At 48.1% G+C, this 23,406-nt stretch overlaps 1 protein-coding gene across 2 annotated transcripts; it reads right to left on the bottom strand.

The window, feature by feature from the left end:
• Window positions 1-212: 212 nt before the first annotated feature.
• MTMR4 (myotubularin related protein 4) lies at window positions 213-23,396 on the bottom strand. Of its 2 annotated transcripts, XM_058560566.1 has the most exons (19): window positions 23,337-23,396; window positions 22,135-22,173; window positions 18,334-18,423; window positions 17,854-17,970; window positions 17,231-17,313; window positions 15,020-15,180; window positions 14,808-14,904; window positions 14,498-14,611; window positions 13,495-13,691; window positions 13,116-13,244; window positions 12,466-12,577; window positions 11,774-11,969; window positions 11,351-11,536; window positions 11,105-11,275; window positions 10,799-10,953; window positions 4,590-5,985; window positions 3,056-3,166; window positions 2,725-2,813; window positions 213-2,496 (listed from the first exon to the last, which is right to left on the bottom strand). In XM_058560566.1, exons 2-19 carry the CDS (start codon window positions 22,135-22,137, stop codon window positions 2,319-2,321), a joined length of 3,585 nt encoding a protein of 1,194 aa, XP_058416549.1. In that variant the 5' UTR covers window positions 22,138-22,173; window positions 23,337-23,396; the 3' UTR covers window positions 213-2,318. The 2 variants fall into 2 exon arrangements, with proteins under 2 accessions (XP_058416549.1, XP_058416548.1); XM_058560565.1 differs by lacking the exons at window positions 22,135-22,173; window positions 23,337-23,396 and adding an exon at window positions 19,825-20,036.
• Window positions 23,397-23,406: the final 10 nt, after the last annotated feature.

Here is a 23,406-nt window from a genome sequence, read left to right as displayed (position 1 = left end):
TATAGAATTCTACGGTATCCATAAGGATAAGTCCCTATCTAATCAATAAATAAGAATATAACAGGAGCTGTGCTGATAAAAAGAGAGGGCCATTAAAAAAACGGAAATGGTTGGGACAAAGGGGTATAACGTAGTTCTTTCTTATGGTCAAAGAAAAAATGAGGATTGTTTTCTTAGAAATTAAAATCAATAAAAAGACCCAACAAAGCAGCACTAATATAGAGATTTTATTTAAATTGTATTGAGTTTTTACAGCACATTGCATGTTTGTCACAACGCAACTGCACAGTTTGGATTTTTGGCCACATCATGTCACTTACACCCACAAGAGCTCTGAAAGGAGTATTTGATGAATACATCTGAGCCTAGAGCCCAGAGACTCTCTCCAAGGCCATGCAGTATGTTCACTGATGGGACAGTCCCTCAAAACAGCCACACAAAGTAGACAGATACAGTCTCCTCAAATATCACCAATCCTACTCCCCCTGAAAACGGGCAGAGTGAAGTGCAATGCAAGTCAAATTAATTAAAAAGCCACTCACAACTGGCAGTAAATTTTAATGATTGAGAAAATGCTTAGAAGAATTTCACATATCAGAGACAAGAAATAGTTTGTTACTTTTTCAGTGATCTCAGGAATTTCCCAGACACAAAATCTTCATTATTCAACTCCATTTAAATGAAAAAAAAGTTCTGTTAGGCTGACCTAAATACGCCAAAACTTTTTAGGTTACATCCATGGCAAGTATAAAAGCACAGATGCTTCTCTGTAGGACTGAAGAAAAGCTCAGGACAAATAACAATTCTTGTTCTAAATGCAGATCCTAGTTATTTTAGAATGAAAAAATTTCTTTCTAGGAAGCAACATGAGAGTGGCAGTTAGACAGACAGCTACAATAGTTTTAAAACAGGATAAGCCTAAGTGTAATTTACCTTTTATACACCAACAAATTAAGGAAAATGTATAAAGGAAACCCTAGTGGTTTCATTATAGGTCAAGGAGACTGTATCTGTCGCAACCATGGTACATGGCTATATCACGGTATCTTTTGGTTACGTGCCACTGGTACATATTAAGATGAAAAAAAACAAAACAAAAAAAACAATGTTTGGTCCAAATGGACACATTTTCTCTCCCAATTTTGGTATCAAGGCTTTATTCTCTTCTGTTTGGGTTCCATTGTTAAGTGCACAGAAAAAGACAGCAGCATTTGTACTGAAACCCTCACATACCAAACAGCATATTCTAGGAGGTAAAAACCAAACACTAAATTCTACCCTCAAGGTGTCAAGTGTCCAGGATAAGAAGCAGTGTGACCCAGAGGAGGCAGCAGCCAAGGGAAAGACAACATGAGGGAAGTGGGCAATGGAACACATCAAAAAAATTAAAAAAAACCATTGTTTTTTTTTCATGCCAGAAGAGGATCAAGGTGTAGCTCCTGTGTTAGCACCAGGACAACTAAGAAAAGTCAGGCGCAAAGGGTAGGGCACAATCTGCAAATATTTCACAAGGATCATTTCTGCTTTTCCCTTCTCATTCTTCACAGTGCATACCTCAAGAGCTGCCGCTGAATAAGAGACTACTGCCTTCACAGCTCAAAATAACTGATTTTTGCCAGGACTGAACATCAGCAGAGTTCTCCTCTGCTCCCAAAAATGTCTCACTCTCTAGAACCATCCCCCTAAATTGAATATTCACTGATGCCGGCCAGTGAGCCACGTGAAAAATACAGCAAAATTTCCACTTGCTGAACCAGTCTTTAAACCAAATTCCACAGAAAGACGGAACTAATGTAACTAGAGGGAGTGCCTCTAAAGACTGAGCCTTCATGCACAGACACAGAGCACAGAGGTACAGGGTAGAGTTCATTTTGATGGGATAGGAATTCCTATCTTATATACTGTAATCTGCTTTTTTCAAGGTGGAGGAGAGATGGATCTGCTTTTCACTTGGAGTTTGGTTATACATATGCCTTTCTATTGCTGTTTGGGGCACGCATCACCAGGCAGTATCTATGAAATCATCATCTTGTGACCCCCAGGAGAAAGAAGCTGGAGTCACCAACTCAACATAAAGCTTCCAGACTCTGGGTCTGGGCCAGGACCATTACCCCCAGGTGAGGGTCTCACCAGTAGAGGACGTCCTGCCAAACTGGAATTCCTCTGCTCCAGTCTCATGGTACCAAGGAGGATTTTTCATGACGGTATCTTTGAGCTCTGTGATTTCATGAGCTACACCAAGAAACCTTCAAAACTACACCCGAAGCAGATCCTCCCTTCAAACCTGCTAAAATTGGACAGGTCATCTCCTCTGGCATTCAACTGGAAGCTGTAGCAATGGGTTTCTTCAGATGTTGGCTCATGAGTTCCCTGGCACGAGATACTTGGATGTGTTCATAACATGAGTTACAGACGAGAACTGGGTCATAGAGCTGTTGATCAGGAATGGGCAACTTCAGATGGCAGCAGCCAGCACAAAATACATTCCCACAATTTCTGCCAAAACACAAAGAGGGAAGAGTTCATCAGAAATGCCAAAATACTCAGAATGAATGACACCCTCAAAGGCCTTACGTGAATGAGTAAATAAAGAGAAAAGTTGGGGGAAAACAAAAATAGTTCCTATAAAGATGTCTCCATTTTCGGATTAATTCAATTTAGTTCATATATATATATATACCTCACTGCTTTACGAGCCATACCAAATCATATAAAACATCTTACCTGCAATGGTGTCTTCGTTTGGCCAACCAGAATTCACAGTCACAGTTATAGCAATGTGATGCCATATGGTCTGGAACCCAGCGAGTCACCTAACAGAAGGCACAAGGAAAAATTTCAGGTCCTTGCCAACAAAGTGGAAGAGTGACATTGCAACAAGGAAAGCATCCCAGGAGAAAACAACAAGGCTTGTCTTTAGAGTTGGCCACTACTTGCCCAGAAAGAAAATACTTACCTGGGGGAGAGCTCAGTGTATAGCATGTCACCTATCTCTGAGAAATATGAGAACTCACTGGCTCGCAGAAGTTTCCACCACATATTTGCCTGGACATACCTCAGTCTCTTTCTTATCAACAGGTTCCCAGCTTGCTTCTGAAAGGCAGTCTTCACTGTGATCAGAACCAAAATCTTCTGTATCACTGCCATCTGACTCTTTCAAACATGTCTGAAGAAAAGGCAAAGCCATCAACATCATCTTCATCACCACTAACATTTATTGTTTACTATGCATGAGGCAGTGTTCTAAGTGCATTACATGTGTGAACTTCTTTAACTCCTCACAACAATCTTATGTGTGTACTGTTATTACCCCCATTTTACAAATAAGGAAACTCAGCCACAGAGAAAGTTAAGAGCTAATAAGTAGTAAACCGGGGATTTGAACCTAGTATTCTGGCTTCAGATCCATGCTCTTAACCTATATCACAGCATGGAAAGAATATTTCTCTTGTTACATTCTAAACCAGGGGTTCACAAACTATAGTCCACAGGCCAAATCTAGCCCACTACCTGTTTTTGTAAATCAAGTTTTATTGGAAGACAGCCACACTCATTTGTTTACATATTGTCTATGAAAAGCAGAGCTGAGTAGCTGTGACAGAGACTATATGTTCCACAAAACTGAAAGTATTTACTATCTGGCCCTTTACCAAAACAGTTTGCTGACTCCTGTTCTAAATCATCACCCTGAATAGTAAGAAGTTGTTAGCCCCGACCATCCCATCCCAGCAACTGGGCAGCAGGCAAGTGGGAATGTCTTAACAGGAGGACAGGAAGTGCTTGTGTGGATGATAGGATATTATGGGCAAGAAGCTGACTCCTAGAAGCTCCCCAAGGACTGCTGTACTGGACCCAGGGCCTCCCAACAGAGTGAAGCCTGGATGGTCCTCATCATCTCTCATCTGGATTATTCCAAAACATCCTAACCAGCCTCCCAACCTGGGTTTTAACCGCCTCATCCATTTGACACACTATTGCCAGAGTAATATTCTTAAAATACAAACCTGATCATGTTACTCACTGGCCAAAAATTTTATGGCCTTGAGGGTAGAATCCAAACAAGAAGGGAACTCAAGCTGACCCTTCCAGTCCTCGTCTACTTCTCTAATATCACCTCCCACCGCAATACTCAACTCCCTCCCTCACAGTCCCAGCACAAGTGTACATGCACATGCACACAAACACACCCTACCCCTTTGTGCAAGCCAGACCACTGGAGTACCTACTGCCTCCATGCTTCTGCAAATGGTATTTCCTTTTCACTGTCTACCTAGCTAAACATGACACATTCTTCACCTTTCAGCTCAAGCATTATCTTCTCAGGAAAACCTTCCCTGACCTTTCACTTTACTCTGGCCCCCAACACCTGATGCTTCCCTCAACCATAACACTTAAGAACACCATTCTAATTGTTGCTTGTCTCTCCCAATAGACTATAAGCTTCTTGAGAGCAGGGACTATGTCTTTCATCCTACAGCCCAACCACCTAACGCAGTGGCACACAGCAAGGACCCAATGAATGAATGCTGAATGGATGGAAAATTGGATGGATAGAATAAATGGATGGATGTCGGTAGATGAATACTTACAAAATCATCCTCATAGTCCATGGGGGGCTCTGCTGGAGGGGCACAGCAGTGACGGATGTCCAGCCTCATCTGAAGCTCACGCACCTGTCGACGCAGCTGCTCCACCTCTTGCTTGTACCCTGCTTCAATCTGCCGTAATCGATGCTGGATCACATCCGTGGGAAAGGGGAGTCCATCATCATCCAGGTAGAGAGGAGGCACTGGAGAAGGGCAGCTCAGTGGAACAGGCTTTGTGCTGGAGACCTGCTTTGGGTGACCGGAAAACCACATCCGGTTGTTTTTTCCTCCTGGACCAGTACAATGTCCACTGGAATGACTAGAACAGACCGGTGACTTCACCCCTTCTCTCTGAGCCCAGTGGCCCCCAAAGCAGGGCCCCATTGCACGCATCTGCTTACTGCTCGACCTTTTGCTACAACAGCCATAGGAAAGCAGCCGCCGAGGGGTGGTCTCCCCACTCGGGAATGAAGTCACCATCCCTTGGAAGCTGTCCCAGTTGGACCCTAAAAAAGAGAACTCACTTATCTGGCTCTGAGAAATTGGCTTTCGGGCCAATTCCAATGGCACTTTCCCAAAGCGAGGATTTTCCAATAACTGCCCATTTCTGTTATTCCCTCTTTTGCCAGTGTCTTCCTCCCTATGAATCAGATCTGGCACAGAACTGGGCTGTTCCTGGTGGGAGATCCTTGCTACAGACCCTGGGGGATCTTGGCTGAGGAAGTCAGCGCTTGGATCTGGAGGAGTGTGGCAGGTAGCACTTGGTTTGCAAAGGGTGCCCAGACTGTGATTTGGAGCACATCTGGAGGGCACACCTAGCACGGAGCCTAGCTGGGCCTGTTGTGGGGTGCCTGTAAGGGAGTCTTGGAAAGATTCAGGAAAATCACAAATTCCATCACACTTGCTGGAAACAACTTTAGAGAGTGCACTGACAGCTTCTCTTTCAGGACAATGTTCAGGTGGCCCCTCTGTGCCATCTAAAGTCCTACCCAGCCCATCCTGGGCAGGAGGGTCTGGAGCTGGTGCCTTAGTCTCTTCCAGGACTTTAATCTCAGGATCAGAGGTGTCACTCTTCATTTCCTGGGGCACTGTGATATTAAGCAGTTTGTAACTTGGAGAACAGCTTTTGTGACTCTTGAAAGGTTTATTGCTCAAGTAGTCTTTCTGGCTGCTGGGCAGAGGGGGAAGACTCATTTCTGCTACAGTCTGCTGAGGACCTCCTACCCCAGATTCCACAAAGGTTGCCTCTGATCCCTCGGGATTGCTGTGCCAGGGCTCCAGGCCTACTCTGGCCTCCTGACAGTGGTTATTCAGGTTAGGGTCACTGGATGTGCGAGTCAGGGGGCTGCTTGTGTCACAGGCAGAAAGAAGATCATCCATTGATCTGGTTTTAGGTAATCTGGAATGACAAACACAATACCTCCAGGTCAGAAAATGGGAGCCACCTCCAATATACAAACTCAGGTCATCAAAGCAATTATCAAAGCCAGAGTTCACAAAACATAATGACATTTAAGATTACAAAAAACCAATGTTCATTGCAACAAGTCTACTCTGCAAAGAGTGTAGGACATGAACCCTGTCCTCAAGAACCTAGGAGCTGTCCTCAGCTTTCATCAGTCCTCACCCTACACAATCTCACTGGACAATCTCAACCATGGTTTCAACTGCCTTCTATGCTGATGCCTTCTAAATCTACTATTCCAGCTAGGGACACACTTGAGCCTCAAACCTAATGTCCAACTGCCTCCATCACACACAGTAAGACAGAAAGAAGATGGGTTTTGGAGCTAGACAATATTGGCTCTGACACTGATTAGCTATATAAATAACAAGTAAGTTATTTAACTTCTCAGACACTTGATTTCCTCCTCTGTAAAATGATAATAATAAATTATACCTTGTAGGATGCTATGAGGATTCAAAATATAGGCAACCAACCACGAACTTATTAAGACTACACTCAAAACTCCTCATTTTTACAACTTTCCTTATTATAAATTGTCCCTAAACACAGCTTTTCACAACCACTTAGCAGCAGCATGCCCCTCAGAGTCCTAAGTCACCATGGAAACGTCCCCTGGTATACAGCACTCAAAGAGTTCTAGAGGCATTCCAACACACCAAACGGGTAACGAACATTTTCAAGAATGACCACCCTGATTTTTAAGACAATTCAAAAGTCCTTAGAGCAACGAAAACTTCAGGGAAATTCCCCAGAAAACCATGGAGACTTCACTGGACTCCTATTTTCAGATGCCTCAGTCAGTCCAGCCCATACAGGAAAATCCCCCATAGAGTTAAACAATATAGCTGATTCTTTTTTAAGTGTTTGGTCTTTGAAACTTGTAACATTTTAAAAGTATTTTTGTGGTTGATTTTACTTTTGTGATCAATTTTTTTTGTGCATGTGTGATATGAAATTCCAGGAAGGCAATAGCAATGGTTATAATTACAGGCTCTGGAGTCCCAAGCTCGAATCCCAGCTTGACAACTTTTTAGCCCGTGACCTTAACTTCTCTAAGCCCAGTTCCCTCATCTATGGGAGAAAGGTAAAGAACCAACCCCTCAAAGCCATCATGAGAATTGAACAAAATAATCTGCGTCAAAACACATTGCTCAGTGCTTCCTATATTATTGCACTTACTGTTTACTTGTTTATCTCCCTCTACTAAAGTGCCTTGAGGGCAGAACTGTGTCTTATTTGAATCCCCAGCGCCTAGCACAGAGCTAGGCAAACAATTTGAGAAATGAATGAATAAGCCTAAAATCTAACAACATCAAATTTCCACTGCTTGGGCCGGCCCCGTGGCTTAGCGGTTAAGTGCGTGCGCTCCGCTGCTGGCGGCCCGGGTTCGGATCCCGGGCGCGCACCGACGCACCGCTTCTCCGGCCATGCTGAGGCCGCGTCCCACATACAGCAACTAGAAGGATGTGCAGCTATGCGCTACAACTATCTACGGGGGTTTTCGGGGAAAAAATAAATAAGTAAATTAAAAAAAAAAAAAAGTTTCCACTGCTAGGTGCCAGTTGAATGAAATAGACCAGTGGGGTTCAATATTTGGTATATATCAGGACCTTCTATAGATCTTCTAGGTATACAACCAGGGCCCATCCAAGACCTACTGAATGAGAATGGCCAAAAGTAAGACGTAGGCATCTGTCTTTTTAAAAAGTACTACAGCTAACTTGGTTTTTTTCTTTTTTCTTTTTTTGTTTTACTTATTATGGAAACTTACAAACATACAAAAGAAGTAGAGAGAAGAGTATGAAGAACTCCCATGTATTCTTCATTCAGATTCAACGATATCAACAGTCTGCCATTCTCCACAGCTGATTCCTTTGTGCACCAAAGGTTTAATCAATAAAGCTGGGAGAGACAACAATGTCCGAGGAGTTTAGGACAAACAGAACTCATCCAGCTAGGGTGTCAGGGAAAGCTACAGAGAGAGGGTAGGATTTGAGCTAGGTATAGAAGAATGTGTTAGACTTTAATGGAAGAAGAGGAAAGAGGGCAGGACATTGTTGATCTAGGGAAAGGTAGGACCAAAGGTAAGTCAGGTCAGCTCTTAAAGAAACCATTTCCTTTAAAATTTTTATACTACTTATTCCTCCAAATCCAACGTTCCATCTTGAACTGCCTACAGCAAACCGCCTCTTTGCTGTCAACTAACATTTCAATCCCAACCTGCCTGCATCTCCTCTTTCTCCGCAAACTGACTCATCTTCTCAACTTTTCAGTGTCTATAGGTGGTACTAACATCCTTCTGGTTTCTAAGCTCAGAGACTTGGGGCATGTCTTTGACTGGTCCTCTTTACTCTTCACTTCCACCCTCCAACATTCAATCAACTCCAGAGCCTGCTAATGATTTTTCTACAATGTCTCTGAATTTAATCCTTTCTCTTTTCCAAGGACTCATCCCCTCATATCTGAATTACAACAGTGCTGGCTGGTCTCTGTGCCTCCAACTACTCTGCTCACTGATTAGTTCTCCAAAAATCCCATTGTCACTGGTCACAATGACTTCCTGCAATGACTTACTATCGACCACTGAATCAAAATAAACTCCTCAGTGTAATGTTTAAAGCTCTCAATGAACTCTCCTATATATATTTGTTGCTATTCCTCAAAATAGCCCCTTCCCAACCCCTGCCAGCTCCAGAGAAGTTCTTTTTTCTTTTTCCCCCCAAACTATCTTTCATGTATCCAATTCCTAGAACCTCTCTCCACTAACCTTGTTACCAAGCTCACAGCTCCCTTTATTCCATTTCTTTCTTTATTTAGGCATTTACTAAAGCACCTATTATGTGCCAGGCCTTGAGCCAGATACTAGGGACACAAAAAAGCCATCGTTCCTGTCTGGTCTTCCATGAAAACTTCTCTGGGTAAACAGTCACCAAACGACCCCTTTCTCACTTCTCATTTCTCCAATAGCTTTGAACTATACACATTCTTGTCTGCTTAAATGCTGACTTAGAATCGTTCTCTAGTTGCCGTACATCTTATAGCTTTTTACAAATATCTTAAATAGGATCAATATCTTCTATTTCTCTGGTACAGCCCATAAATCCTAGTATAGTAATAGGCAACTTGTAGGCATTAAAGAGACATTTATTGAATTGAAAAGTTAAATATGGATTTAAGGCAATGATTATTAAATGGGTCACAGAACTTATTGAGAATCTGATAAAGTTATGGCCCATCTCCCTGGAAAAGTAAACTTATGAACCTATACCCAAATTCTGCATACTGTGGAGAAGGAGAAAATCACAGAATTTCTGGAGCCTATATGGGCCTAACAATGGACTCAGTTCCCAAGACCCTAAAACCAATAATTTAGGGGGGGTGGGTTTTTATTTTCCTTTATAATATTCAACCAATAATATAAGTTATATTTTAACTTTAAAAATCTTACACCAATAAACAAAGATCAAAATTTGAAACGTGGGGTCGGCCCAATGGCATAGTAATTAAGTTCGCAGGCTCTGCTTCGGCAACCCGGGGTTTGCAGGTTCGGATCCCGGGCACGGACCAACGCACCGTTTATCAAGCCATGCTGTGGCAGTGTCCCACATAAAACAGAGGAAGATGGGCATGGACGTTAGCCCAGGGCCAATCTTCCTCGGCAAAAAGAGGAAGATTGGCAACAGACGTTAGCTCAGGGCTAATCTTCCTCACACACAAAAAAAAATTTGAAATGTACATATCCTTTGAACCCAGCATTTGCGTTTCTAGGAATTTATCCGGCAGAAATGCTAGCACAAATGCAAAGATACACATAAAAGGTAATACTGAGGGCTGGCCCCATGGCTTAGCAGTTAGGTGCATGCGCTACACTGCTGGCAGCCCGGGTTCAGATCCCAGGTGCGCACCGGCGCACCGCTTCTCCAGCCACGCTGAGGCCGCGTCCCACATACAGCAACTGGAAGGATATGCAACTATGACATACAACTATCTACTGGAGCTTTGGGGGAAAAACATAAATAAAATTAAAAAAAAAAAAAAATGTAATACCGAACTGTACACTTAAAAATGGTTCAGATGGTAAATATTATGTTATATGTTTTTTACCACAATTTTTTTAAAAAGTATACACACATAAGGATGTTAACTAAAGCACTACCTGTAATGATAAAAAACAGAAATCACCTAAATGATCAATAGGAAACAGGTTATATAAATTATGATACACTTATCTTAAGACAGGACCTTGAAAACACACAGAGTGCACTCCAGCCTAGCTACAAGTCCTGGGCCAAGTTTCTCCTTCAACTGACTCAAGAAGTTGCTTTTAAATATCTCATAAAAGAAAGAGAACAGGGGCCAGCCCCGTAGCTTAGTGGTTAAGTGCGCGTTCTCCGCTACTGGCGGCCCGGGTTTGGATCCTGGGCACGCACCAACGCACCGCTTGTCCGGCCATGCTGAGGCGGCATCCCACATACACCAACTAGAAGGATGTGCAACTGTGACATACAACTATCTACTGGGGCTTTGGGGAGAAAAAGGGAAAAAAAGGAGGAGGACTGGCAATAGATGTTAGCTCAGGGCTGGTCTTCCTCAGCAAAAAGAGGAGGATTGGCATGGATGTTAGCTCAGGGCTCATCTTCCTCACAAAAAAAAAAAAAACGAAAGAGAACAGCATTTAGGAAAGACACAAAGCAGTTACTGGCTTCCTAGCAGAGAGAGGGAAAGCAAAAAGGGCTCTTCTTACCTGTCCAGAGAGCGGCCGGAGAACTCCTGGCTCTGAGCCACTGGGGAAAGGTAAAGGTCCATGTTCTCCTCCCCAAGTGTACATGGAGACGATGCTGGCAAATAAACAGCTGTCCAGAGGTGCAGGGCCCGGACATGACACACAGGATGCAGGACCTAGGGAAGCAGCCCCATACCAGTATTTTGTGAGATGTTCCAGGTCCCTCTGCCTTCCCTAAGCCTTTGGCCCTACGTTCTCCCCACTGATTCAGCCTGTTCTCCCTACAGGTCTCCAAGTGGCACCTACAGGATAAGGGTTTGGACTTACCATGTCTGAGCCAGGTGTGTAGAGGAAGTTATGAAAGTTCTTATTGCCAGCTCGCAGGAGAGCCCACACAGAGCAAGTCCGCTTGTAGATGTTGCGCTTCTCTCGCTCACAGGGGTTGTTGGCCAGGAATGTGCCATAGAGGCAGGAGTATGTGTGCTGCACCAGTTTTACCTAGGGGCCAAGACAGCTTGCACCTGTGGCCTCGGCCAGCGTCCCCCCACCCTGGTCACAGGCTTTAGGACTTACCAGGAATGCTTCGTTAAACTCGAACAGGCAGGGGAACTGCTTGAGCAACTGATGAACAGAATCAAGCCACTGGAGGAACACAGGGCATTGCTCGTTTTGGTCCTCTGCATTCTCCTGGTGGCCACAGCGATCTCCAAACTTGTGTCCAAAATCCAGCCAGTCGGACTCTACTAATACTTGGAAGCCCTGCAAAGAAGAAAGAGTTCAAGCACAGGGCCTCTCTGGAAAGGCTAGTGTGCCACTCCCCAGGGGATGCCTGAAGCAGGAGCTGGCAGCTTCAGAGAAGAATAGGACTGATCCTAGAAGAGGACACAAAGCCACCAATGTCCTCTACCGAAAGATCCCCGAGACAGATCCAGAGGGCCCAACACCTTCCCCATCCCCCTTTCCCTCTGTTTTTTCCCACCCAAGTCCTCTCAATACCTCCAGTGTCCTGTAATATGGGTCCAGCAGTATTTTGGCTAGGGCTACAATCTGTGGCGTCCGGTCCCAGCCGTCTGAGCAGTGTACCAGCACAGGCCGGCCTTCCCGGTCTACTGTGTTAGCCACAAGCACAGCTGCCTTTAGCATCACCGACAAGTGCTGCAGCCATTTGGTGCTCTCCAGTGCAGACAACCAGCTACACAAAAGCAGAAATCAAGTCAGTCACCAAGGGCACTGAGGCTACAACTGGCTCTCCATCACCCAAAGCCAGCCACACCTAACAAAGTCCTTAGTGAGAGCTGAAGCCAAGAGGTCCAGCCCATGGCCTTTCTGCCAAGAGATATCTAGCAGGAAGGTAGGGAAGACAGAGCCTGAGGCAGACAAGAGACTCTTGGGACTGAGAGAGAAACTGGGAAGCAACACATACCCATTTAGCCAATTTCTTGCCCCAGTTCTCTTTGTTCTTTGAGTAGGACAACTGACCCAAACAAAAGGAACCCAATGTCCTGTGGCCATGCCAAAGTGTTGGCTGAGAAGCAGAAGAAGTGTTCTTGGAACTGGCCTATTGCACCAGGCCCTCAAGTCTCCTGCACCTGCACACTTCCCATCTCCCCATCTGATCCTCCAAGAACAAGAAGTACTGGGGAAGGGGTGAGACAAGGGAAGATAGAATCAGAGCAGGGAACACCTACTTGCTGGGATCAGGCATCTGGCTGCACACAGCCCGCAGGTACTGGAAGCTGTTCCGGATGGCATGGATGTTGGCCATTCCCATGAACACGACCTCACAGTTGGGGTAGTACTCTGTAGACGTAAAAGAGGAGAGTGGAGCATGAAAGCATGTCCTGGAAACAGGCATCCAGGACAAGAGCAGCCCCAGTGGGCAAAGCTTCCCTGGCAGGGCAGAACACTCCAGGATGGGAACTGAATATGCTCTGGAAATCTAAACCACCCTTTTATCTCTGGATGCTCAGGTGCCATATACTAATAGTAGTTAGTAATAATGTTAATGACAAATGATAGCCATAGTACTATTAGTAATGACCATATAGAGTAAATTCTCAATAAACAGTAGCTGCTCTGTGCCAATAATTTTATATATGTAACCTCTAATCATCCCAACAAATTTGCAAGGCATGTATCATCCCCATTTTACAGATATGAAAGTAAAACGTAGACAGATTAAGCAACTTAATCATAGTTATAGCTAGTATGTGGCAGAGTCCTGATTCCAAACCAGGTTTGTTTGGCTCTTTCTACTACACAAGCTGCCCCCAGCGCCCTCCTCACCAAAGTTCCCCAGAGCACAGACAGGCTGCAGACACTGGGATAACAGCAATACCTTCACACTCACAGCCTCCACCCTTGGCCCGGTTAGCCACTGCCGCCGTGTAGGATCGAGCATCCAGAATCAGCAGTTTCTGGGGGGCCGCTGTGCTCTCCACTCCAGAGCACGCAGTCAGAGAGGAATCTAAATACATAGCAGGCAGAAGACCCTGGGTCAGCCAGCCACCCATCCTCACTCTCCCTTGGGGTACTCCCTTTCAGAAGAGAAGAACATACAACTAGAGATCCCTCACACCCCAGAGCCTCCCAAAAGGCAGGGACCAGGCACTCTGTGTGTTCTTCTCTTCCCATCCTCTCACTGGGGGCTCCCTGGAAGCCAACGAGGCCAAGGTGGAGGCCCGCTCCCCCAGGGGCCAGCACCATCCACACCTTACCAAAGTCAGTGTCACATGCCTCGCTGGCATCACTATTCCCGGTGCTGAGGGAGCCCCCAGTGGCCCTTGTCCCCGGGTCCAGGGCACAGGCTTTAGCGATGGATGTGACCAGGTACTCATCATCAGCATTGCGCCAGCCCCACCAGCTGATCTCGGGCTGGCTGCAGCGGGCGATGGCAGCCCCATTGCGCAGGTGCCTGACAAAACAGAAGAAACCATCATGCCCTTGGCATTCGCAGCCCCCAGAGGCCTACCACCGAGACCCCAGGGGGCCAGACCAAGATCTCCAGCAAACAGCAGTGGTTCATCCAGGCCATGACAATAACAACCAAAGCCCTTAACACATCTAGAGGGCTTTATAGTTTACAAAGCGCTGTCACACACATTTCTCAAATGGGCTCTGTGTTCCCAAAGTGACCTCGACTCATCAAATCTGCACAGCACCTGCTCCTGGTACAGACAGCCAACAGGAGAACAAGCCTGAGCCCAGAGCACGAACACCTCCAAACCTCCTGGCTACTACCTGTCTCTCTATTTTAGCTACAATGTTCTAGTGGAGAGGTCAGCAAGCTCTTTCAGTAAAGAACCAGACGATAAATTTCCGGCTTTGCATGTCACAGCCAGTCTCTGTCACACATTCTTCTTTCTGTCTTTTTTTTTTTTTTTTAAATAACCTTTTAAAAATGTAAAAACCATTCATAGCTTACAGGCTGTACATAAAACAGGCTGCAGGCTGGATTTGGCTCACAGGCAACAGGTTGCCAACCTCTGCTCTAATGCAATATTTTACACACACATGTCCTCAAAAACAAGTAAAAGGAATATACTCTCCAAAAGTCTCATCTCTGAGAGAAAAAAATTGAGGCAGTTTTTTTTTTTAATTATTTCATTCCCTGCAAGGTGTCAACTCCCAGTCAACCAGGCTGCCGCAAACCTCCTCATTTGACTCTTTCCTTATTGCATAAAAAACGTCCTCCCTACTTCCTATCCCCCACTGCCTCACCTGTACACAACCACAGGGATCCTCTTCCAGGAGCGGAAGGAAGCCACATTCTCCAGCTCTTTATCTGTGATCCACACAGGAACCAGCAGCTTCTGGGGGTAACTGGGGCACAGTCTGAGAAAAGACCAGATGGAGTCACCAAGCTTGATCTAAGACATGTGATAACAAGATCTGGTGGCTTTGTGGGAAGAGGGACCAGGAGCCCTCCTCCCTCCCAGAGCCAGGAGCTGTGCCCACTGGGCTTCATCCACATGTGGAGGAGATCTGAGCCTGGATGGGTGTTTTGGTTCCCCACTCCCTGCCCTCTCACTTGTAGTTGCTGTTGATATGCGAGACTCTCCAGACGTTCTGCAGGTCAAAGCCCATCCTCGTGAGCTCAGCCTCCTGCCGACATCGTATGTGCTCTCCTGCAACACAGTTCCCACACCTGTCAGCATCCAAGAGCGCCATGTCCAGGAGTGGAGGATGGATGAGAACCAAGAGATAAGAAGTCGTCTCCCAAAGAAAACAGCCTGGCCTCACCTGGCTGACATAGGTGGGTATGCTGGTCCTCTTCGGTCAGCCCCAGGCACCAGGCATGGTAGGCAAAGGCAAAGAGGTCCTCAGGCTTGGCAGGTCTTGCTGTGGCCCGGCTTAGCCTCGAGAGCCACTCTTGGCACTGCTTGAAAGTGGAGAAGTGGCACCTGCCAAGCAAGAAGCCACAGAGTGAGGCAAGAGGTGGGTGTGCATTTGGGCATATGGGTCAAAAACACGGCCACAGGAAGGCTGTGGGGAGAGGAGGCTGCAAAGCAGGAGGTAAGGCATGGGGACCCTGGGGAGCACCAGGGACAGTGGCCAACACTCAACAGGAATTGTCTTTGGGACAATTCTCTTCCCAAGAACTTTTGTCCTTGAGACATACTTATCCCCACTAATGGGGCCCTACCATTTCTCCCATCAAATCTAAACGCTAGCGGGCCGGCCCGGTGGCTTAGCGGTTAAGTGCGCGCGCTCTGCTGCTGGCGGCCCGGGTTCAGATCCCGGGTGCACACTGACATACCGCTTCTCCGGCCATGCTGAGGCTGCGTCCCACATACAGCAACTAGAAGGATGTGCAACTATGACATACAACTATCTACTGGGGCTTTGGGGGGAAAAATAAATAAATAAATAAATAAAATTATATATAAAAAAAAATCTAAACGCTAGCTACCCCATGGCACTGAATGTCCGCTACTCCTTGTGTTATCTCCCGTAACTCCCTAATACCAACCTGCTGCTTCAGGCAGGAAGTCCTGCTCATGTCATTCCTGTCTCCTCGGTTTTTCATTTCTGCTTAACATTTCCTCTTGGCCTCGCCACAAGCTACTGATACTTTGAAGACAATTTCAGTCCCACTTCTTCCTTGAAGCCTTCCCAGCCTACTCCGTTCCACAGACCCCTTCCCCTCTTATTCTTAATGTGTTTAGTGTTCAACAGTAAGTTTTTCCATTGCATACTGCCACATGTTAAGTCTTCCTTCAGCAACTAGATTTTAACCTCCTTGAAGGGAAGGGCAATGTGGATTCTCCTTCTGAATCCCTACAGACCTGAGCACACGGCAGGCTCTAAACTGGGCATCTTTTAATAATCCTTGGAGTCATCCCAGACTCCTCTTTCTCTCATATCCAATCTGTCAACAAATCCTGTCATCTCTCCCTTCAAAAATCTGACCATTTCTCACCATTTTGACTGCTACCACCCTGGACAGGCCACCATGATCTCTCACCTGGGTAACTGCAATAGCTTCTTAACTAGTCTCCCAGCTTCTGCCCTTGCTTTTGCCCCCATCCTCCTTCCATCTATTTTCAATACAGCAGCCAGAGTGATTCTATAAAACATTAATCAGACCACGTCACTCCTTTGCTCAAAACCCTCCAGTGGTTTCTCATTTCCCTCAAAGTAAAAGCCGGTCATTACATCAGCCTGACACCCCCTTACCTCTCAGATCTCATATCCTGCTACCCTCATCCACGTGCACTCCACTCCAGCCACACTAGCTTCCCTGCCATTCTTCCAATATGCCAGGTACATACCCACCTCAGGGCCTCTGCACTCACTGTTCCCTCTGTCTGGCTCACTCTTCCCCCAAATACCCACATGGTCACTCTCTTCAGGTCTTGACTCAAATGAAAAGATGCACCCTTTCCAGCGTGGCCTTCTCTGATCACTTTGTTTAAAGCCACAGCCATCACCCACAGCACTCCATATCCCCTTTCCCTGCTTTATTCTTTACCTTTACACTAAGGCATTTAACATCCATTACCCACTTATTATTTACTGCTGGTATCTCCCCACCGGACTCTAAGCTCCACGAGGGCAGAAAATTTTGTCTATTTGCTCTCTGCTGTATTCCCAATGCTTATAATAGTCTGGCACAGAGTAGGGTGCTCAATAAATGTATGTTAAATGAGTAAATCAATGAACCAACAACGTGAGTGCTGTATGCCAGATATCATCCTAGGTCCTTTCACACACATTATCTCATTTAATCCTTATGACAACCCCATGAGCTGAGCATTATCCCCATTTCTTCAGGTCAAGACACTGTGGGTCAATAAACTGACCTCCCAACCCAGAAAGGATTTTCACCTTTTCTTTTAAATGGGGAAAGTGAGGCAGTATTTTCCTTTCTTGCTCCAGAGAAACCCTGCAGCAGAGAGGTCTGGGCAGGACTAGGGCCAGAGGACCTGAGTGACGCCCCACTGTCCTCACCTCACCACTTTGGAGTCCTTGCAGGCAATGTGCAACTGGAACATATCACGGCTCTCCACACTGTCGATCATCCGGAGGGGGACCTTTAGAGGAAGGGCAAACTGGACCTCAGATCCCCACTCTCCACATCACTCCTCATCCCCACCCTCACCCAGATGCTGATGTATCAATAGAAGGAAGGAACCTGACATTTACTGAGGGCCTGTTAAGTGCCTGTGACTGTGCTGGGTCCTCTACATCTGTGACCCCAATTAATAATCACAAGAACCCTGCAAGGCAGGTGTTTTCACACCTTATTATTAGGGAGGAAATTGAGCCTTACATGGGTGACTTGACCAAGGTGACACAGTTGGTAAGTGGCACTCTTCCAACAATGCCACTGTGCCCCTTAGAAGGGCCAGCAACAGAGTAGGGGAAAGGGAGAAGAGGGGAAGGGAGAATAAGTGAGAGAGACAGAAAGAAACCCATAGCTAGGAGAATGAAGCAGGAAAAGAAAGGTTAGTGAGAAAAAAAAGGGAACCCCCACTTTTTGGAGACATGATTAAGTGCAGCATTGGAGCAATCTCATCTTGAACCTTACAGGGATTCTGGCTTGAGTCTGGGAGAACAAGATAGGAACTCACGTTGATGACAGAGTCCTTGAACTTGATGTGCAGCCTGTAGTTGGAGATGGCAATGAGGGCATCGGTTGCCCGGCCCAGGAACTCCACTCCCTCACCCTGCAGCACTGTGAAGGGCACCTGCCGGGGGCAGAGGAACCATCAGTCCAGAAGTGGGTTATCCCTTCATTCCCCTCCCCAACCCCTGATCTGTGGGATCCCCTCTGGAAAAGCTAGGCCAAGGCAGGAGAGAAGAGTCCTCTCCATGGTAACAGCACCAGGCAACAGCTGTACAGGAAAGCTGCCTTTCTTTCCCTGAGGCCAAAGGCTCCATAATGCACATACAGACAGACTCCCCTCCCTCCAGAGACTGCGGAGCAGGAAGCCAGAGCTCCTGTACTAGATCCCCTTGGAGATATTTTTTCGGGGGGAAGGAGAGAAAGGAAGGTGGTTTTTAACCCAGCAGAGAGTTTCACCCACCCTGGGCCCCCAGCTCCTCCTTACCTGCAGATTCTCCTCCTCTTTCACTAGTTCCTTGGGGGGGAATAGATCCTTGGCTTGGATGTACTCCAGGCTGGGGGGCCCCTCCTCACCCTGTGGGGAAGGCCTCAGCCTTAAGTCACCAGGCTCCACTGGCCCATTAGGCCTCATTCTGCTCCCCTCCCTCAATAAACCCACATACACCCCATACACACTTATAAAGGTTCTGGCCACCAGAGGAGGGCAAGGAGATGTGGCTTGGTGGTAGGAGTTAAGTGGACAAAGTACTCAAGCCTATTAAGCATAACGGAAGAGAAGGTTCAAAGAGGAACTGGGAATCTGTGCTCCTCAAAAAGGGACTCTTCTGTAGAACCAAAATTTTCCAAATGGAGGAGGACAGAAACTAAGGAAAAGAAAGATACTGTAAGGGTAAGACAGAAGTGGGAATGGGAAGTGCTGCCCTGAGGAAAAGGAACCAGTGTGGCAGCTGGTTACAGAAACAAGAGGGAAAGCAGGCACCTAAGGCCACTCAGGCTTCAATCTGGTGGGTGAAGGAGACAAAGACAAGTGGGACGAAGGATTCAGTCCCATGCCTCTAGAGGGCCTTCACGGATGCTTTCAAAAGGAGGATGTGTTCTGAAGCTAAGCTTATTTTCCAGTTAGACCCACACTGCTAACAAGCCCCCACCACCTACCAAGCAACCTGCCCTGCCTGCTGATCTCAGGGGAATTCCTGAGGAATACCCATAGCAAGAAGAACTCCCCTCCCAACCACCAGGGAGGGGAAAAGAGGGGATCCACATGCCTGGGAGGAACCAGGAGACCCAAGGACAGCCAGGGGAAAGAGAGAAGAGGCCTGGCAGACACCCAAGGGGGGTGAGGAAGGGAGGGGTGGGAACATCTGAGAGGACAGATGGGGGAAGCTGGGAAGGAGCATTAAGCTAGAGGGGGAGGAGGGGAGGACTGGAAATGATGCAGAGGTACGGAGGCCCACAGAGGCAGGGAAGATGGAGAAGAGAGGCTGTCTAGGGGACAGTCAAGGAGAAAAGACTGGAGTGTCAGGTGAGGGATGGAATAGTGGAAAGGGGAGGGGACGGGAGCCACGGAGACAGCTCAGATATCCTGCGCTCCTCGACCAGCCCCCTAACATCCCAGAGGGCGTACTAGCCACATCCCACATCCCCAAGCAAGGAGGCAGCGGGTGGGACCAAGATGGAGAGGCGGAGGTAAAAGGATGTACCCCTGCAGGGCGGGGCCTGGAGATCTGCAGTCAAGGGCAGCGGCTGCGGGGCCAAGATGGGTCACAGAATTTCCATCCCTGGGCTTCGACAATCTCCAGCACCCGAAGATTAAAGCAAGTCCAAGAAAGAAAGGGGATAACCCTTCTCCCCTGCCAGGGGCCTTGGGAAGGGGGATGGGCTGAAATTCGGAATCTCAAGGGCTGGCCCTGGACGGGGCTGCGGGTGCAGCAAGCGTTGGGGCTCCCGGGCCCCCGCAGGCGGGGCCGGCACTTACGAAGCAGCTGAGCATAGAGCAGGAGACGCGGGCGGTCAGGCTCATGGTCGCGGGCGGTCTGGGCCAGCGCACATGTCCCCGGAGCCGCTGCGCTGCCCGCCAGTCCCGGGCGCCCGCCGCATCCCGGCTGCGGAGCCCGCCAGGTGCAGCCGCGGCGACCAGGAGGCGAGCGCACTGGCGGCGGGCCCTCCGCGCGGCTCCCGCGCGCTTCTCCCCTCCTTTCCACAATGGAGCGAGCCCAGCTCCGCCCTCCGGCACGAGCGCGGAAGGGTGGGGAGCGAGGCGAGGGGGGCGCCCGGACCGCGCGGGGAAGGCGGGGGCGGGGCGGACCCTCGGGGCCCCGCCCATAGCCCCAGGCTCAGCCGCCCCCGCCCCGCAGCCCCTCGGCCGCGTGGGAGGGCGTCCCCAGGGGACGTCTAGGGGCTTACAGGAGTTTGGGCTGCGGGACTGTCCCCAGACGGCGTGAGAGGGGAAGACGGGACCGCGTATATCTTTTCATTTCCCATCTTCCCAGGTGAGCCACTCACACTGCTCAGTTCACACATCCGTCCCCCCTCTCTAAGTTCCCCCAATGCCTGTTCTGAATTCCCAAGACGGATCCCACCTACCTTCACCTCAGGCCCTTTCCAGTTTCAAGACTTCCTCCTTTCCCTCCAAAACCACCACACCATACCCCTGTCCACAATGTCCTCCAATCCCCTCACCTCACTAAATCCCACTCCCTTTTCGCCCCTTAGAATGGACACTGGGCTAGTGCCAGGCTGGTCATTCAACACTCCTGAAAGGGAAATTCTCTGAGATTTTTATTCCGTGGCCCCCACCCAACCCTACTCCTTCAGCTCTCTCTCTCCCTTGTTTCACATACTCTGACTTCTGGGTAAGAAAGTCCTTCTTGGAGGAGAAACAATTTCTTAGGCTGTGAAAGAGAAGAGCTGGAACTACGGACCACAGAAGCTATGCAAAAATAAAACTTGAAACCCAAGGGTAGGGGAATGGAGGGAGTTGGGTAGAGGGTAAAGGAATAAGGAGAAGTGATAAGAGACTCAAAATGTCACTAAGAGTCACGGAAGCAGCTGGCTGGAACCCCACACTTCCTGTGCCTGGTAACTTTCAGAAACCAGGGCTTGGGCTTTGGTTTTGGTTTTGGGAGAAGGGAGGAATGGAAGAAAATCTGACATTTTCTAAGCATCTACTGTGAGCCAGACATGTTTCAAACAGTATCTCACTAAAACTTTTTAACTCCCCAAGAGGTAAGCTTTATCCTGTTTTACTGATGAGACTTCAGGCTTAGAGAGAGTATGTGCAATTTACCTAAGGTATTGAAGCGGTGGTGCTAGGATTCAGGATTAGACCCGGCTGACTCTGAAGCCCATGGTCTTTTCAGGGTATCACAGAGGAGAAAAAGGAGAGGGGTACCGGTTGGTGGGGGGCCAAGACCAGCAGGCTGAGAAGAAACCAGAACGGTACTGCACACGCCACACACCCACATGTCTTTGGAGAGAAAGAGGAAGTTCTCTCACCAAATGAATTCCTTAACCTGTCCCTAAGCACAAGGGACACCTGAAACAACTGAAGAGACACAGCCAGAGCAAGGGCCTGGTCTGGGCCAGGGCCTGCAGCTCTCCATTCCCTTCCTATCTCGCTGCTGCCTCCTCTAGCTTTCAAGGCTTAAAGGGTTCCCTGAACTTGGGGTGAGAGAAGAGCACTTACAGTTAATGAAAACTATTTGGGATCATTATAAACACACACACACACACACACACACACACACACACACACAGTGATATCTGGGCACCTCAAGGGTGCTATCCTGCTATATATCCAGTCAGCTGTTGCCTGCAGTAGCTTAACAGACAGCAGCACCTTGGAGCTGGAGAAGCCCCACAACTTTAGTGGAGTCACTCCTGATACAGTACCCACAGTATTCAAGGGGCCCACTAGGAAGTAGAAGGATTTTGAGATAAAGGAGGCCTGGCTTTTCAGACCAGAACAGAGAGCTTCTATCAAGGACCCAGGAAAAGCAAGAGAAGAGCCATTATGAAAACAGCTGAGAAAGCCAGTGGTAGTGTGGAGAAGGCATGGCATAACATGTGCAGAAAAATACTTCTGAGGCTTCCTGTCCCAGTGCCAGGATATTGGCTGATGTTTTGCAATCTAAAGAAACCCTAATCTATCTCCTGGGTAGATGAACCTGTTTAGAAGCTGAACAGAGTAGCCTGGAGCTCAAGGTCCAAGAGGGGCGGGGCAGCTTCATGGAGAAAACCACAAGGATTACAGAAACACAATGGTCTGAGGTAAGAGAGTACTCACCATTCTACCGTGGTGAGGGTCCTGGCTGCCTGCTTCTCACTGTAAGGAGACACAGAAACATAAGAGTAAAGAGCACATTAACATCACCATAGAATCAACAAATGCCACAGATCTACTCCTGAACTTCTCTGCAACTCTTATTCTGTTCCCTCCCAGAGAATCCACCCTCTCCACAAGTCACCATGCCAGACAGAGGCAATGGGAGCTACATGGGGAGAAAGCAACAAGTGATTCTGCAGGGCTTGAAGTCAGCCACAAAGTTCTGGAGCAGGAATGAGTGGCATCCACGATTCTTCAGCAGAACTCAAGAGTCCTGGTTCCCAGACCCAGAAGGAAAAGTAGAACACTCCAAACCCTTTTCTTTGTAGGAGAGCAAAAGAACTGCCAACTCTGAAGAGGCAGAGGCTGCCCAACCAGGACTCACTTCTGGCCCTGGTGGGGATATGAATCCACAGGAATGCTCTGCCAGCCTCTGAATCTGGGAGTAGCACCCACCTGACCTGTTTACTGGGAGCAGAGTCCAAAGCAGAGTAGAAGAGGGAGGGGACCACAACCTATGATCAAAAGGCACCAGGGCTGGACAGATCCTACTGAAGGTACTTGACACCAAGTAGGGTACAGGTTAGTGGGAGGAGGCCACACAACAGGAACAGAATCAGGCCTCAGAGTCAGTACCTGTCAAATTGGCCCAAGCAACAGAAATTTCAGGATGGGGCTCGCTGGCCCACTTAGGGCCAGGCCCCAGTTTCATTGACACTTTCCGTCATGCCTGCTATCCGAGCTCAGGAGCAGTCCAGCAGTGCCCCGCGGAAGGCTTCGGGATAAAAGCCTCCAACTGTGGTCCTGCCCGCCTTCCTGATCACAGCTCATCCTTCCTCATGGGGGAGCCAGAAAGCTGCAAGCCAGAGGTGCTGCCTCACCGCCCACTGGCACGCAGCCTCAGGGAAACGGAGAGAGAGACAAGGACCAGACGTGGGAGACCCAGGGTTCCCAGACCTAGGGTATCTGGCCCCAGGGGGCGGGCCAAGCTGGCAGGGGAGCCCAGGTGCCCAGGTTCTAGGGGCGGAGCCTAAAGACTCGGAGGCGGAGCCCCGAATGACAGAGGGCGGGGCTCACGAAAGCCGGTGGGGCCGGGGCGGGGCTGGGCAAGACGCGGTCGTTGCGGTTCCCAGACTGGCAGTACACGGGGCACGGTGACTCACCCAGGCCGCGTCCGCCCGACCCTCGGAGGCCGCGCTCTCACCACTTCCGTCTCCCGCAGCTGCTAAGGCC

Source organism: Diceros bicornis, chromosome 18 (assembly GCF_020826845.1).
Source record: "Diceros bicornis minor isolate mBicDic1 chromosome 18, mDicBic1.mat.cur, whole genome shotgun sequence".
NCBI classification, from domain to species: Eukaryota; Metazoa; Chordata; class Mammalia; order Perissodactyla; family Rhinocerotidae; genus Diceros; species Diceros bicornis.
The sequence above is the reverse complement of the archived record's forward strand: the minus strand, read 5'-3'. Positions and strand labels throughout refer to the sequence as shown.